General features: G+C 42.6%; 1 protein-coding gene across 1 annotated transcript; it reads right to left on the reverse strand.

Moving 5' to 3' along the window:
• Positions 1-17,584, reverse strand: LOC124645356 (sodium-dependent nutrient amino acid transporter 1-like). Its single transcript, XM_047185162.1, has 10 exons — positions 17,389-17,584; positions 15,709-15,949; positions 15,007-15,149; positions 13,473-13,513; positions 8,919-9,011; positions 8,039-8,299; positions 7,607-7,811; positions 6,063-6,279; positions 4,761-5,017; positions 1-532 (listed from the first exon to the last, which is right to left on the reverse strand). The coding sequence occupies exons 1-10, from the start codon at positions 17,410-17,412 to the stop codon at positions 92-94; spliced, it is 1,923 nt and encodes a 640-aa protein (XP_047041118.1). The 5' UTR covers positions 17,413-17,584; the 3' UTR covers positions 1-91.
• Between the last annotated feature and the right edge of the window lie 1,004 nt (positions 17,585-18,588).

Here is an 18,588-nt window from a genome sequence, read left to right on the forward strand (position 1 = left end):
TTTTAAAACGAATGTACATGATATTTATTTCTAAAAACATAAATAAATTGCTAACACATAACAGATTTCCAGCTAAAGTGAAAAACATTGACTACTTGAGTATCGTATTGCCTAGCCCTAGCGTAACGAGTGCGTCGCGATGCATCGACGGCAGCGGCTGCAGCGTGAGGCCGCCGTCCAGCGAGCGCGCGCGCGCGCGGGCCCCCGGCCCTCGGGCCCCCGACGCGCGGGTCCCCGGCACGCCGGGCACCTGCACGCGTGCCTGCTGCTTCCTGCACACTGTGTACAGGAGGTCGTCCGAGTTCGAGCGCACTTTCCCGACACTCACAGTTTCCTCTTCATTTTCTCGAGCAGAATTACTTAAGTTGAGGAAGCTGGGCCTGCCCGACAGCTGTCCCAGCTGGCGGCGCTGGTAGCGGGCGCGCGCGACGCCGCCGCGGTCGAGGTGGTCGCGCCGCGCCAGCCAGTAGTAGTGCGTGATGGGGTCCCGCGGCCCCCAGTGCCGCGACGGTTTGAATGATGACTTCAGTTTCTGTGGGACAACGAGTATTTCCTCTATGACAGGAACTACTGACAAATTTATTCTAAGAGCGTGGCGCTAGGCAAGGCCGCGACCTTACATTAAAGCAGGTTAAGCAGGCAGTAAAGTAGGTTTGGGCCGATCTCCAGAGGCAAGTTTTACCGTGTCGGGCCGGAGAAACCCATTTTTAAATCGAATATATTTTCATAATATTGTTAGTCATTATTTTACAATTTAAAACACATGGCAGAAGAAGTACATAATAACATAAAATAGCTCTTCATGTTTTTAAATAGTGTTGTATCTATACTAATATTATAAAGCTGAAGAGTTTGTTTGTTTGTTTGATTGATTGTTTGTTAGCTTGAAAATTTCATGTAGCGTTGGCCTAGTGGTGAAAGTGTTCTACTTTTGCCTATGAACTCTGTTCAACTGGTCGCGAGTTCGAACCCCAATCGCAACATTTACTTTTTTCACTTTTTAGGAATAAAATTGTAATTTTATAAAATGTCACCGACCGGCACAACAAGCATTGGCAATAGCAGCCGAAAAATAATATCGCTAGTAATCTATACTAATATTATAAAGCTGAAGAGTTTGTTTGTTTGTTTGAACGCGCACATATTCACTGACTGCGAAACCTCTGATGAGTCATACATAACTCCTAACAAATTATCAAGGAGTGTTGACAGAACTGTAAGTGATATGATAACTACTTCAGAGATGAAAGAGACAATCGACCAACTCACACTTAAACTGGAAAGTACGGAAAATGAATTAGAAAATGTATTGTTAGAAAACACGGATTTGAAAAAACATATCAACAAGTTATCCACGGAAATCAACACCTTAAAATCCTTGTGCCAATCTTCTTCCACTTTTAAAAACCCTGGTTCAAGTACAAAGAAAAAGAAGCAAACTACAGCAGCAACAACAACAACAACAACAGTCCTCCCCATTTACGTGCACATTGCAAGATCAGATCAGTGAATATGTACTTGGACTGGAACAAGAAATAGTTAAGCTTAGAAAGAACAGGAGATTGCATTACTAACAGAGCGCATTCGCTCCAGTACGGTTGTGGAACTGTATAACTGCGAAACTGCTGCACAAACGAGTTATTTTGTTCGTAAAAATATCGCAAGTGCAAAATACAAAAATAAACTTTATATTATCAGCAGCAGTTGCACAAGGGGGACTCCTGCCCTTAATCGAGGAAGTGTTCTCCCATCAGTTTGAATATTGCAATTATATAGTACCTAACATCACATCAAAAGATTTCTTAAGGACCATTCGATACAAATTAAAGGACTTCTCAATGAATGACTACTGCCTGATCTTCATTGGAGAAAAAGATCTACAAAATTGAACATTAATACATAATTATAAAGTGGAGTTTTTTCAATAACTTGCTTCTTACAGACAAAAAATAACGAATACCCATATTTCTTCGATTGTAATGCTACCCTATCGCATGAAATGTTTTCCTACAATTCCGGGAAAATAAATAAAAACGGATGGAGAAACATTTGAGCAGATCATGTCCAGGATAAAATTTGACTACAAAACATTCGGTTCTCAAGAACCAACCGCAAATATTGACACTTATTACAATTCTGTGTTAACAAATACTACTGAGTACATTCCAAATGAACAAGAGAGTATTAAAACAACGAGCGATCAGTTTTTTCTATTATATACCCATATAAATATTCTGCACCAAAACATCGCTGGACTTTTGAATAAATCTGATATGTTGACACTATACAGGAATGAATTTTAAGCAGTGCGCAAAAAAAAACTGGTGGTCCAGAATCGTTAACAGAACATATCTGCATCATCAGTAAAAAAAATTTTTTCATTCTTTTGTCCGCCCTAAAATCAGCAAAACATGGATACTAACTATTCTTATAGGTATTCTTTGTGAAGACCTGCTGCCTGTAGCTGTTCTGGTATCGCAAACACATTTTCATATTTTATTGTTATTGAAACGTCAATAGAAGATAACGATGCAATAGATGCTCGATTTCCCATCACTCGCTGGTAATATTGTAAATTCGAGACGTAGCTGTTCCATAGTATTCTATAATTACGTATAATAAAAAACAAGAATTTCGTTTTATAAGATGGTGATAGAAGGCCTATAAGATTATATTTTCGAGATATATTTTTATTATCGGAGTGTTTATCCAGGAAGACACGACATTGGACGTCTATATTTGATGCTAGAGCTTATTTTATATTATTTTAATCTCATTTTTTTTTCTCAAAATTCCAAGTGAACAATTTAATGCCAAAGTTTTAAAAAATAACATAGGTATAAAAAACCATCGTGCAAACAAAATTAAATAAAACCTATTTTCTTTACATATTTCTAAATTAGAAACAGTCAATCTTTATAAAAAAATATATTATTAGCTGCCAGTGGTAACATAGAGGCAGCAGAAATGAGCGACCATAGACAAACCACCATTCAGCCGTGTATCTCTGCTTGGAGGATTCTTTTTTCGAACGTGATTGTGACAAGACCATAGATGTAATATACTAAACAAGATTGCGCACTATCAAAATAATATTTGCGAAAATGAACTCTATTCGAACGCAATAAGGTACTAAATTGGTTGCATAATACACAGAGGCAAATCCGAGCTGAAAGGGATAGTTATAATGGAGGCCGCGAGTCTCGTTCTAACACCTTGCCAACATAAAAAAATGTTGTGATCAACAGTTCCGTACGTAGACGAATTATATTTTAACAATTTAAGTCAACAAATTAATAACAATCGCATTAATTTATTCGCATTTATTCTTAAACCATAAAGAACATAAATTTGTATTTTGCTTTTTTTTATTTTCTAGTGGTAACCCTGAACATTCTTGGCGCGTATTCAGAATTTAAAATTTTGTACATATTTTTTGTATTAAATCAATTTAAACTATTAAAATGGTGAAAAAGTGTACGTTTATACTTGTAAAAGTGAATCCTATGGTGGTTGCAATATATCGTTCCACAGGTTAGCTAATAATAATATTTTCGTAAATCAAACAACTAGGGTGCCCATGAATTATTCTTGTAATGAGTCAAAATATGGGTGATGAATTTGAAAACTGTTGTACTATTGTTATAGCTTCCCAAAAATGAAGAAAGGCGGCATAAATGGCTCAGCAGTCTATATGTGAAGCAAAAATACAGGAAAATCAGTCTTCATTTCGAATCTTCCTGCTTTTATACTGCTAATTACCCGCTGCCTCCGTACTAACTGTTTCACTCGGCTCGTTTTTTGGGTATAAGTGCGCAGTCCTGTTTACTATATTATATCAATGGACAAGACATGATACAGTTTGACAGAATATGATTTTGCCGCGTTTTTGACTTAGTTGATTTTCACTTATTCCTGAAAAACTTGACGACTTTATTTGTTTGCAGGGAACCTTGAGGGAAATGCCAGATAATTATGAAGCTCGTGTGGTATTCGGGAGATTATTTTTCCGTCCCAAATGTCGGCCACAACCTGTCAGTTTGACGTAGCAACGACCAGAGAAAATATTCAAAAAATTTTCAGTATAATACCATGTAGGTTGTACCACGTGACGTCGAATGGTGCAATTCTATTGGTCGATATTTGGGTCGGAAAAATAATCAGTATAATACCATGTAGGTTGTACCACGTGACGTCGAATGGTGCAATTCTATTGGTCGATATTTGGGTCGGAAAAATAATCATGTTAAAACGATTTCTTCCTATTTCCTCGCTAAACAAACCTGCTTCTGGTTCTTAAGAATATTTTATTTTCGTTATATTAATAATGCTTTTGCAACCATTTTAATTTATCAGCGTGACACGGCTATTTTATTGATTGCTCTTTGCTGAAAGCAAGCTCACAGTAGGTACAAGAACGTTCCTTATTAATGACTAGCAGTTGTCCTGCAGTCTCTCCCGCGTCCGGAAACCACTGCCCGTACTAAGATGGCCTATATTACTCTGGAGGAGAGTAGATGTCATTGCAGGTGTTTTGAAAAAAAAAAATCAAATCGGTTCAGTGATTTTGGAACCTATAGGATGAACAAACAAATAAACAAAAATATGTTTCCTCATTATTACATTAGAATAGTTAGATGAAAATGTTAATTTTCGCGATAAGAAGATAGTCGCAAGCAACAAAAAAATACAAATAAAAGATAGAGTCGCAGAGCAACGCAAGGCAAGCGTGTTCGTCAGCAAGTGATGGCAGGTCTTACCGCGCCGCAGTCGTACTGCACCTGGCGCGCCACGGCCACCGCCGCGCACGCCAGCAACACCAGCAGCGCCAGCGCCGCGGCGCCCAGCAGCGCCAGTGCGGGCCCGGGCCGCGCCGGCTCGCGCGCCAGTTCCACCGTCAGCCACCACGCGGTGAAGGGCGCGATGATGCCGGGCGCCGAGCACCAGCCCAGCACCCAGAACTTCGCTAATTCATTGCCCGTCAGGAACTCCACATCTTCAACGAGAACTTTCCAACCTGAGATAGAAAAATATCAATTTATGTGTGACATTCCTTACTGAAATATAGTCGTGGTGGCCCAGTGGCGGCCCAAAGGGTGGCAGGACCCTCCACGAAGGCTTAAATTGCTAGAATTGATATACTAAAATCAACTAAAGAACAATGTCAGACGTCCATAGTAACTTAGGCTCAATAAAAATATTTCATGTACAGTGAAAATTCTTACAGTTTTTTGTGTAGTTTAATGTCAGAAGCTTTTCTATGTTTTCCACTTTTGCATTGAACTTCTCAAAACCAAATTATTCCAAATTATTAAAACGAAAAACCTGAACTCGATAAACAAAATAATTACTTATTAAAATGATTTTTTTTTTTAAGTTCTAGATAGCAATTAAATATTTTATAAGAAGTTAGTATTTTATATTTAAATTGTTGTAGTAAAGAACTTTGTGTTCGTGAGAATTTAGTTTTAAAAGTTGATTGCGTGGGCCTAAACCTGACATTGTTCTTTGGTCGAGGTAAAGATAAATCATTCAACAATATTTTATCGATTACAGTTTATTGAGCAAGGAGCCGGGCGAAGAACTAGCGCTTCGTTCGTAGGCTAACGGCCAAGATACGTATGTCGACTACGTTTGGCTTGAGTCCCCTTTCATTTTCCATGTACACCTTCCAAATACAATATTTAATTAAAAATTTAATGGCGGCTGTTCTCATATCAGGAGATCAGCCAGCTGCGCAGGAGATATAATAGTGCACAAGCATTTACGCAGACACAAGTGCACTTACTATTCCTTCACTCTCATTAGCCCGATGGAACGGCAATCTGTCCGACACGACCGGAGAGACATCAGGCGCAGGACCGACATTAACATGCTCTCCGATGCATGGGTGAATCAATCATAATCTTCCATCGATGGGCTGCTTTGTGAAAGTTTTAGAAAACCCACAAAGCGATTTCGGCCCGACCCGGAAATCTAACCCGAGACCTCGGGCACACAGCCGCGCTTGAGACCGCTTGGCCAACGAGGCATTCACTTAAAAATTAAAAATGTATATTTACCATATATAAAAACGAAGGCGAGTATTTCAAGTAGCGTGGCTATGCTGACGAGCAGCGGCACGACGAAGTCAGCGAGCAGCGTGAGCGCGGGCAGCCGGCCCCACAGCACCGCCAGGCTGAGCAACGCGCCGGCCAGCGCGCCCGCGAACCCCAGCGCGCGCCACTTGGCGCCGCCCGCGCGCCGGCAGCGCTCGAACACCGGGTACAGCAGCGCCAGCTGCAACCCACTCCGATAAACTAATCCTAGTCCACCACTGCCACTACTATCCATTATTCAATTAATTTATGACGTGTAAAAATGAATAACGTGTAAAAGTGTTGAAATTTGGACTCCGTAAAATTTCCAGTGTAAGTTTACCGGCCTTTATTTCCTCGGTCCATGGCACTGAGAAATTGATCAGGAAAATATTACCCACCATCATCCTCCGAGCCTTTTCCCAATCATGTTGGGGTCGGCTTCCAGTCTAACCGGATTCAGCTGAGTACCAGTGCTTTACAAGAAGCGACTGTCTATCTGGCCTCCTCAACCCAGTTACCCGGGCAACCCGATAACCGTTGGTTAGACTGGTGTCAGACTTACTGGCTTCTGACTACCCGTAACGACTGCCAAGGATGTTCACTGACAGCCGGGACCTACAGCTTAACGTGCCATCCGAAACACAGTCAATGGTGTCTAAGATATACTTAGAAAGTACATACAAACTTAGAAAAGTTGCATTGGTACTTGCCTGACCTGGGATCGAACACGCGTCCTTTTTGGCCCGCCAGATGTTTGAAGGCGGGCCCTGTCACCGTAAGTGGCCATCAGCCAGCGGCCACAGTGAACTCAACTAGGAGAGGCGCGCGCAACACTACGCCACCGTCTCGAGGCCTGTTTCTGTTCGGACGACAGACGCCCCTAGTCTGTCGCCCGCAGGCCGCGCCCTATGGTGGCCGGAGATCGGCCACCCTGCGACGCCCACTACGTCTACTGCGGGCGGGGAGAGTGGTACTAGTTTCCCTCTCCCTTTCCGCCGTCTCCTTTGCGACCATCACATCCTCGCAAAAGGAGGCGACGGCGTTCCACCCTTCTTCGCTGCCGACCATGCAGGACACGACAGCCGGCTGCGAAAGACTTCCCCCAGCATCTACTGCTGCCGCTAGGTCGCGGCGCTGCGTTGCCCATGCTGGGCACTCCACCAACGTTGTTGAGCAAATGTTGTTTTGTGTTAAAACTATGTTTGTAAGCTTATTATGTTAAACATTTCTACAATAAAAGATATTATAGACCATTTTGATATATGTTTATGCGTGTCACAACCGCCCTTGGTATGTGGCCGGTTGTGACACTTTCCCATTTTTTTTTAAATTGATCTTATGAATTATACATTGTATTAAGGAACAATATAATAGTGTTTTTACGTACACAAATGTACAAATTGCGATACAAATTCCTTTTCTGCGAGCTAATTAGTCAAACAACAAAATTATTGGTGATCAAGCGAAAATTGGCACAACTGTACCCAGTTTACCCTATACAAAACATATTTATGATAATAAGTTACCATGGTAATAAATCCGGAGAGCAGCAGAGTGAGGAAGACGGTGAGCGGCCAGGCCAGGTCGGTGTCGACGTCGTCTCCGAGCTGGTAGGCTGCCACCAGCACGGCGAACACGCCGGCGTCGCGCTCGGCGCCGCTGAGCGCGTGCCAGAACACCACGCTGAGCCACGTGGACGCCACGTTGGCCGCCGTCACCGCCACGGCTGTCCTGTCGGATGCCGCACCTCACTTGCCAACGCTCCAAGTACGAACACAGGTACGCAATCTCGTCATTGCTAAAGTGGCCGTTATACATTAGACATTATCAATAGAACAGTCTGTTGTTATATTTATTGTTAGTATCAGGACTATCAGGTAAACGTGACCGGACGTTTTCACGACATAAGGTGTTCAATTAATGCTACGCTTAGTGCAGTAGAAAAATGACTTTGTTACCATTGTACATTGGTAGTGGAATAGACAGTGTCGCCTGCAGCTATAAGGAAGCCGCCGGCGATGTGCGTAGCCAGCAGCGCGTGCACGACGGCCGCGTGCCAGATGGCAGGCTCCAGGAAGCTGCGCCAGTGCTGCGGCGCCCCCATCGCGGCCAGGCTGGACGCGTCGCCCACGCACGCCAGCGTCACCACCATCAGCAGCAGCACCGCGGGTCCCAGCCCGTACAGTATCCGTTTCATGAGTTTTACTGGATTGTAAAAACTGAAATAAACTCAGTTCTAAAGTTGACCTAGTTAATAGATCCGTCAGGAGACATGAACAGATGTCATACACAGTACGTACAGCAGAGTAGCTCCACGCCTTCGTCGTGTGTGCGTAGCTACTTATAGATGCTGTGGCTGCCGGGCTGGTAGACAAACACGTTTACACTGAAGCATCAAGGGAGATGCTCTGGTTCTTTCGTTACACACTTACTATTTTCCAGTTTCCCGTAATGTTAAGTTTTAATGTGCTATCACATATATGTGATTGCTATCAACCAAAAAACTGATCAAATACGTGTTGGATTCGAGCACCGAGGGTTCCGCACATTGCGTACAAAATATTTCATTTACTGAACCTACTAACGGATAAATATTTGGCACACTTCGAAGGTAGGTATTGTATTTTGTAATTACATATAGATATTTGTGTAGGTTCACTAGCTTCCGCCCGCGGTTTCATCTCTCGGTATAACTGCTTCCCGTTGCCGGATGGTGACAAAATCCTATATCCTTATCTCCCCTCTAATTTACAACCTAATCGGTCCAGCTGTTCACGCATGATGGCGTGACCAAGGGATATAGGGATTCGTTTTTATATTTATAAATCGAATACTCACATAAAAGGAAAAACTATCCACAGCACAAGTATAATTAATGCTACAGCTAAATAATACTCGGGTCTTTCCTGAACAGGTCCCATGAATGTATCTCTGGAACAAAAGTAAATTACCTTATACCTATAACTCGTAACATACCTTAAGTAACTTTGTTCAATCTCTATTATTTAGGTACTGATAATGACAACATTGAGAAGAGACAACATTTTAAATGTTTTGTAATTAGGTACATGCTGTGACTGCCTCTTTGGTCTAGTGGTCGCAAGCGCGGCTGCTGTGATCGAGGTCTCGGGTCGGGCTAAAATCGCTTTGTGGGTTTTCTTAAAACTTTCACAAAGCAACCCGTAATCTGGAAGTTGGTGGTGATTGATTCACCCGTGCATCGGAGAGCACGTAATAAGCTGATCTTTTTCCGGTCGTGTCGGATTGCCGTCCCATCGGGTTATGAGAGTAAAGGAATAGGGAGTGCACCTGTGTCTGGAACAGCCACCGTGGCCGAAATCGGGCGTGGACGCATTAACATTAACATGCTGTGAAGGTATAATATGCTTGAGGCCTATGTTCAGCCGTGGACGTCCTATGGCTGAGATGATGATGATGTCTATATGCTATACCTACGTATATGTGGGAATGGGTTGTCTCCGAATATCTGATTGAGTGAAAGTGTTTTAGATGTGTATCTGAACGATGAGAGTGAGATGATGAACGAGAGAGCGAGAAAGAAAACGAATGGAAGGGGCATGAGGCTTTGATTACGACGACACGAAGGACGACGTTAAGATTTAAGGAAAATACTATACGATTGTGAATATTGTGATGTTTGTAAAAGCTACTTAAAATTAAAATTAAATCAAATCAAATAAATTAAATATTGTTTATTTCAGGTAACCCATACCATACACTAGATACTTAATTACTAAAAAGAAGATTTTCCGGGCCGTTTCGCTGTTTCCTACCCCTACAAGTTGTGGGTGCTCGTCCGGGATACAGCGAACGGCGGCGTGCCGGAGCACGTGCCCGACTTTGGGAAAAGAAGACCGGTTGCAGGATAGTGCGAGCGCGGCAGTGATGCTGTTTTCATGTAAGAACAACGATGTGCGCAGACACAGGCGTTCATTCACTATTCCTTCACTCTCAAAGCCCGATGGGGCGGTAATCCCACACGACCAGACATGATATTTCAAGTTTCTCCCATACAATTAAGTAAACTCTTTTTCTTTCGTCTTCAGCGCTCTCTCCCAAAAACCTTTGCCAGATAAACCATTGAAAGTTTTACATCTATATTCCTTACTAGCTTCTGCCAGCGACTTCGTCCGCGTTAGATTTGGACTTTGTGCAAAGAGAGGAAGAAATAATAATCACCAGCCTATCCAATTACCTAAATCTATGCGTACCTAGCCTATTGGGATGAGTGAGAGTGTTATAAACGTCAGAGTAGACAAATATAATCAGAAAGCTCTGAACTACTTAGCAATCGGAAGTTACACGTGTTATTGTGAGTCAACCATAAAAGATATACTGTCATGGGATGTTTTTTACATAATTTAAAGGAGAACATTTCCGTCATACGTGGTTTCTATATAGCTTTAACCATTAAGGCTGCACACGCACAGCTTAAAAAATGGAGTAACTTTTACCGTTTTCCCAACATTTCTCTACACTGCTCTGCTCCTATTAATCGTAGCGTGATGAAAAGTATCCTATAACCTGCCCAGGAGTATGAAGAATGTTTTTGCCAAGTTTCATTAGAATCCGTCGAGTAGTTTTTGTTTCTATAACGAACATACAGACAGACAGACAGAAAGACAGACAGACAGACAAAAATTTCATTTTCCTGACCGTGGACACGCCATATGCAGCATGATCTTTGTCGGACAAGCTTACCACAATATTGAAAGCAACTTTATTAAACATATTTCAAAAGATGAAACTTGTATGTACGAAGAGCCACAGTGAAGTCATATCGACATTTTTCGGATGGTGGACACTCCATACGCAGCATGATCTTTGTCGGACAAGTTCACTACAGTATTGCAAGTAACTTTATTAAACATATTTCAAAAAATGAAACTTGTATGTACGAAGAGCCATAGTGACGTCATATCGACAATTCCAGAAGTCAAGCATCCAAAAACGCAGCAGCGTCAAACATTGCGCATTAGAAAAGTTTGTCGGACTCATCATAAGGAAGCCACTCACAAAGTCTTAAATTTGAATGTATCAAAAAAAAAATTTGTTCGCCGGCCTGGGGACTAATATTTTGGAAATATATTTAATGTACAGAATGGGGGCTACCGTTTTTTGTTTCACCAGATGGCGCAACTGTACCGTGAGGTCCTAAACTATGGCAATCAAAGTTCGTATTATGAGCGCCAAAACTTTTATATACATTAGACCTTTAAACAATTTATTTACATAGTTTTATATACATAGATATTTACAACACAAAAAAAAACTGTCCTAGTAAAACAATAAAAAAATAGACTTTATCTAAAAAGCGTCGAAAAATTCATCCCCATCGCTGTCAAATGGGAGCGTACCCAAGAGGCTGGCAGCATTACCTCGTTGGATGGCCATGCTGGTCCTTTGTCCGAGGTAATAGCCAGCCTTTTGGTCACGAGAAGCGTCAACCAGCCGCCTAGACAGATCTTTAAATAGGGTGTGCGCATTCGGGCCCCACGACTCGAGGGTTTCAACCCCAAACGGTTCGAAAATATTGTTGCCGACAAGGCCACTATATTTCTGCCGCTTGAGCTTCTCCGCGGCCGCAGCGGCAGCAGCAGCACAGCACGCAGAACTTGGTAGATGGGATGGCGCAAGAGTATCGACGCAGGTTGCGTCCCATACTAAAGGCCTACCCATCTTCCAAGGGAATAAAGACATGCCGTCTGGACTCTTACCGTCGTCGCGCGTCAAGCCGTTTGGTTCCAGTACAGCTGGCACCCCGACGGCAACAAGAGCTCGACGTATAATGTCGTTGATATTTGCGTGCCACGCAATATGGCCCGCACTACGGCTGCACGACAGGCCGTGGTGTCCGAGGCTGGTGACAGCCTCACCACAGTGGCAGCGATGAGGGGAGTAGCACGGTGCTCCTAAACGTAAACAGGTAGCGAGGCGGAAAGTTGTGTGGTGTGTCGTCAAACATGGTGCCAATGTTTGACGACGGTAGTGCCTGCAGCCAAAGTCCCGACTTCGATGTACCCACAGCCAGTAGGCGCGCTCGCTCAGCAGGATTAATTGCCGTTTCTATTAAATTATTCCAGGTTACTCTGCAGAGCGGCTCATTCCACTGTCTCTGGGAAGACGGGTTGCTGGGTAGATTTTCATTCGGGCAAGTAATTTTCCATGCATCCATAGCCTCGGCTATGTGCGGCACCTCAAAATCAACCAGTGTTGAAGCAAGAATATTCCTGGCTAATTTCTCTGTGCCGTGAACCGAAGATATGAATGCCGGTAAACTAATACTGGTAATTTTGCGGACGCCGAGACCTCCCATCCGGATGGGTAATGTGGCTTGCTGCCAGGCTCGGTCGTCCAGGGCCACATTGAGAATGGAGCTGAGGGTATGGCGGATAATATTATCAATTGGGTCTAAAAGGTGGCTATGTTTAAAGAGTTGAGAAGAACGGAGGTAATATGTAAATTTAGGACCAAAACAGCAGTGTCGAATAATTGTGATGGCCGAATGCATTGTAATTTTCTGTAGGGGTTCCGAAATATCGTTGAAATTATCATTTTTTTTTCCGAAATAAATGTAGAAAAAGATTGGTTGGATTGGTCTAGGATGGGAGCCCCAAGGAGGCGGAGAGACTGTTTATCTATAATTTTAATCTGTGGTGCTAATGATTGAAATTTGGATATTGTCATTTGTCTGTCAGTCGTGTCAGTAATAAATAATTCACATTTTGATGCATTTTGTACAATTTAGTTCTAAACCAATGGAATGAAATTTATGTTTTAAATGAATGAAATCCTGAAATACGGTCTCTACATCGCCTCCCAGGGTCCCATCATCTAGATACCAAACGTTGAATTTGGAATTTAGCTCTCGAATGATCGGGTGAATGGCTAGACTGAAAATTAGATAGTAAATTAGATGATTATACAAAATCATATTTAATACAATAGAACTATAGTGTGAACATATTGGCGATGCCACAGTGTTGCGCAGTGCCGTTTTGCTCGAAAAACAAAGGCGGACATAAGTTTTCAAAAGATAAAAGTGTGCCAAAGCAGTGACATTTATAGATCCATAATCTGTATTTGCCATAATTAATCTAAAGTATTGTTAAATATTCGCAATATTAATTTAATCAGAAATATAAACCCGCGCGCGTAAAAAAACAGTGATATTTGACGTTTCGAAGACCTCACGCTACACAAGAGCCTCTAGCGGCGATTTTATATGCGGTAGCCCTCATTCACCTCTCTACAGATTTATTATAAGTATAGATGTAATTAAGTAAATTGCTTTCGACCCGGATATTATGAGTACCTAATTCCTTCGGGAAGTGGACGAAGCCGCGGGAAAAAACTTGTAAAAATACTTACTTGAGACATGTAGATGCATTTACTGCGTTGACATAATCTTCCTGAAAGAATGAATTGTTATTTATTTGAATAAATATCGTCAGATACCACGTACGGTAGGTACAAATGTCTGTTGTTACATCAGTTATTTTCACATTACTGGAACATTTGCCAGAAGATACGAGCGAATAAGGTCAGGCGGTAGGTGTTTGTACCGGTAACGAATTCACAAATATCGCTTGTATTTATACAAATTCAAATATGTGTACAAAAAAGTTTTTATTTATTTAACTTCGGTAATCCGACACGACCGGAGAGACATCAGGCAGGACTGCCATTTACATCCTCTCAGTAAAGTTGAACGGGTGTATCAATTACCAACTTCCAGACTAGGGGCTGCTTTGTGGAAGTTTTATAAAACCCACAAAGCGATTTCGGCCCGACCCGGGAATCGAACTCGAGACCTGGTGTTCAGACTAAGGAAGCAGTTTTTTCTTAGAAGAAGAAAGCAGATGATGGTCCTTCATAATTTGTTCAGTATAACCGAAGTAACTATAGAGCTCTGCCTCATTAAGCGCCAATGGCGACGTCGCCGTTGAGTGGCTACGGCGCGCGTCTCGACAGTAAGTTCGTTTACGTCGTCAGAAATGGATTTAGGAGGAATCGTTCAAACTGGCGGCTGACTGGCGACAACACTGGCGACTGAGTGAGCGAGGTGCACTTTACGGTGCACATTATAGTGGCAACCGTGTCAACGTCGCCAGACTGCCAGAGTATCCAGAAGCCACGTAGAGACCTGTAGCTCGTGGCCACGCTTCCAATTTGGCAACGTTGCCAAACCGTCGCCGAGTGAGTTAGGTCACCTAACTCACTAAAGTATGGCACCTAACTTAGGTGCCATATCTACTTTTCAATATTAAGGCGATTATCACACTGCCCCGCATGATGCAGCGTAGTGCGTGGATGCGTTTTTTTCCGTTGCTTGTAAATATCTCCGTTTGTATGGAAAACACGCATAGTCCAACACACTGAAAATGCATCCACGCGCGTTCATGCGGATCACGCACATACATGCGGAGAAACACGCACCCCCGCGCGTAGGTGCGGGGCGAGACGCAAGGTATGGCACACTGAATCCCGCATTGCCGCGCGTGATTTTGAATGGGCGTGACGTGTATATTTGAAAATGGAAGCCGCCGTGCGTGAATCTACTAAACGCACCTACGCGCGTGAGTGCGCGAAAAACCCGCACGATGATGCAGATCTGCTCTCCCGCAGGAACGCGCGTAGGTGCGTCGACACGCAAGATGCAGCGTGATGCGGGGCAGTGTGAAGATCACCTAACTGCTTGGATACGTAGCCGGCGACGCCGCCATTGGTCTTAATGGGGCAGAGCTCTTAATCTGTGGTATAACTTGGCAACTAACTCATCTACCTATGGAACAACAAATTAGCGAGCGAGCATACAATTACCGTATGACTCGACCGTGTCTCATGGCTTGGGTAGGTTTCATTACTGACAAAATAAGTGATGTTTGGCAGCCTGAGGACTTACCTGATCTAAGACCAGTTCGATGCATTCCCAGAATGGCAGTGAATTGCTTATTGTATAAAGGAAATAAGTAGTTGTCATAGCCAGGTAGATGATCGAGTAAACTGAGCACAGCAATGATATCAATAGCCTCAGGTATCCGACACCTGAAAATCAAATAGATGCTTATTATAATTTCAGAAGAATATAAGAAACTTGATGGTTTCGTATGGAGGTGGTTCTCTCGAGTCACTTGTAATTTCATACATAATCCCGACTTAGTAGACAGATAAATCTGGGTGCGGGTTGCGGAAACGCGGACGGAACCGCGGGTAACAACTGATGATTCTATAAAATTGGAAGCCGCGTTGCTAATTATGTGCAATACATATATCATTGTTAATGTCTTAAAATGATTCGTGATTATGGAAACATTATAAGCGTTCAAAATGACGAGAACTTTACACCGAGATGAGTTCTGAATGCTAATTCTGGGTATTATCAAACAAGTTGGTAGCAGTTGAGTTTATTATATACCTAATTATGTATTGACGAGAATATCACGCCGGGAGGAGCTATGAATGCTATTTAGCCTCAATAATGAAGGCAAAATACGAAGGAATCGCCTTAACGGTTGGTCACAACAAAAATCACACCACCATGGTTGCAACTTCGGGTATAAAGTGGGTAAGTGTAGCAGCAACAACTTGGACACAAAACTGTTACCTGTAAAGAAAGGAACTGCCCTCCAGACGCCGACGGCATCCTGCTGACTGAGCTGGCCGACTGCCAGTTGCAGCAACGCCAGCGGCAGCGCCACGGCGAGCAGGGCCAGCGTGACGGCCAGCGCGTACGGCGCGCCGCCCAGCGCGAAGGCGAAGCGCGGCCCGCGCCACGTCGCCGGGAACGCCAGCGCCAGCGCGCCCGAGCACACGTGCGCGCGCACCGCCGGCCACCGCACCCACTCCTGCGCACCCTCCTCCGTTATGTCCAATGTCCATCCGATATATATATCTTATTAGCTTACGACATATCTAAATCCATGATTTGAGCTATTGAGGCTGATGCAACGTCATGCTTTTGAAAGTGTGCCGTCAGTGAGGACTTTAGCCCACAGAATTTTAGCCTTCCTAACGGCCAGTTTCTTCATCAAAAGTTAAAGTAATGTCTAAAGTAAAAGTAACGGTCAAATTCGTTTTTTCAAGGCTAAAGTGACAGCAAAATTCATAGAAAAATTGAATTTAAACGTTACTTTTACTTTAGACATTACTTTGACTTTTACTTTAGCTTTAACTTTTGATGAAGAAACTGGCTGTTAATCTGCAATATTGTTGTGCTTAATATTACCTACCTACATCACTATCAATATTGCGAATGTCATTCCAGATTCCACCAATGTGCACCCAAAATGATTTTTCAACTTTTTTATGAAAATAAGAAATAGCTTGGAATCAGTGCACCACGTCTAGACCGAGACATAACAATCTCTGAGCAGGAATTGCGTGTTAGCAGTGGTCTCGTCTCGATATAGATACATAATACCCGCTGCATTATGTACATTATACAATGCAATAAAAGTGATGATACGAATTTGATTTTAATAAAGAATGCGTACTTATTATAAAGAGGAAAATAAAGTTTTTTGTTCACAAAGCAAAAAAAACGGCCAAGTGCGAATCGGACTCGCACACGAAGGGTTCCGTACTATTATTTATAAAACGTTCCATAGTTATTATACATTCCATATTTTGTGAATATTCAAGCATCTACCTGTTGCCGTTATCGATGTCGAGCAAAAAACCGACCAAGTGCGAGTCGGACTCACACACGAAAGGGTTCTGTACTATTTATAAAACGTTCCATAATTATAATACATTTATAATACATTCCATATTCTGTGAATATTTTAAGCATCTACCTGTTGCCGTTATCGATATCGACCAAAAATGAGCAAAAAAATCACGTTTATTGTCTGGGAGCCCCCCTCACGTTTATTTGTGCAACAGAAATACATCATCTGTGAACATTTTAACTGTCTAACCAACACGGTTCATGAGATACAGCCTGGTGACAGACGGACGGACGGACAGAGGAGCAAAAACAATAGGGTCCCCGTTTTACCCTTTGGGTACGGACCCCTAAAAATGGCTCTCAACTAGTAATCTGTGTCTCAACAGTCTAAATGTTAGGTACTGTAAAGCCGCGTTCATATGAAGGGTTTGTTTGTTAGATTTCGGTGTTAAAAACGTTAATATTAGCTAACATAAGGGTGATCAGATTTTTGACACATAAGAGTAGATAAGTAGTAGGTATTATTATATACCTGCAAAATCACTGAAACTGAGCCTGAAAACAGAGGTCGTTGCCAAATGACACTTCACAAAACAATAAACGAACAGGACCTACCTTCAACTTGTAAGATTGTAACATCACCGCGCGCTCTATGGACAACCGTCACTCACACACATTACTGGCAAATGTAACGAGAGCACGGCTGTTGACATAATAACCACGGCACCAGAACTCACGAAGATTTAGCAATGTAGATAAACTGGAGATAGCAGCGTATCTACTGACAATCGATCTGCGAAGGTGCCTTATCAGCCGCGCACTTGCTCTCAAGTGCTCGCAGTCCGCGCCGCGGCCCGGCGGCGCCCGTGACTCACACCACACTGTTTACTAACTAAATAATACATGTATTTATGTTTTCATTTGTCCACAATGCACGCCGGCTGTTGTTTACCAACACACGGCTGTGACCTTTTGTATGGATCACAACGAGTCGATGCTATACGTTAAAGTAAACACTCACCGCCACACACCATTATACATGTATTCATTAGTTACCTTTATTACCAACGTATATATCGTATCGTAATCTTTAATATTTTCAAAAGGGGATGTTTTTTTTTTATAGAGAAGCATATACAAAACAACCGTCCTGAGGAGTTCTCAATAGGAACGGGTGTTGGACCACTATGGAAGCTCTTATTAAATAATACTTCATATTGGCCCCGGAGACGGCTAGAGGTTACCACGACTGTGTTCATATTTCGCCCCAGTGTACTTTCGGTGGGTAGCTATAAGTTCGTTTATTTTTGCTTCATCAGCATAGGTCCATAGGCCTCCCTCTTCATTTATGTCAATAATGGCGGTGATAACCCACGGATATGCAGATACCCAAAGGAAATTCCTAATTCCTATGAAACAAGTAAGCCTAAACGCGCATCGAGTTTGGGCTCGTTGAATTTGTCTTGACGAGTTCTCTTCATGTTTCTAATTGACGAGAACCTGATGCTGGAAATGGGATGTGGCGGATGAAGCCCTGGAATGCCGGAATGAAACGGATAAACCAATTTATATTTTTGCTGAAAATCTAGAATTACAAAAGTAATCTTTATTGTTTCTCAATCTGTGCAATTCTCAAAGGCTAGTAATAAAAGCTCCGACAAAAAAAAATAAGAATTGCCCTCACTCAAAATACCAAAGCTACAGCAGAAAAGTAGTCGGAAAGTCAGTATTTTAGTCAGTAACTAAAATACTGACTTTCCGACTACTTTTCTGCGAATAAAAATTACTAAACGACCGAATGAGATACTAAAGTCT

Source organism: Helicoverpa zea, chromosome 31, assembly GCF_022581195.2.
Source record: "Helicoverpa zea isolate HzStark_Cry1AcR chromosome 31, ilHelZeax1.1, whole genome shotgun sequence".
NCBI lineage: Eukaryota > Metazoa > Arthropoda > Insecta > Lepidoptera > Noctuidae > Helicoverpa > Helicoverpa zea.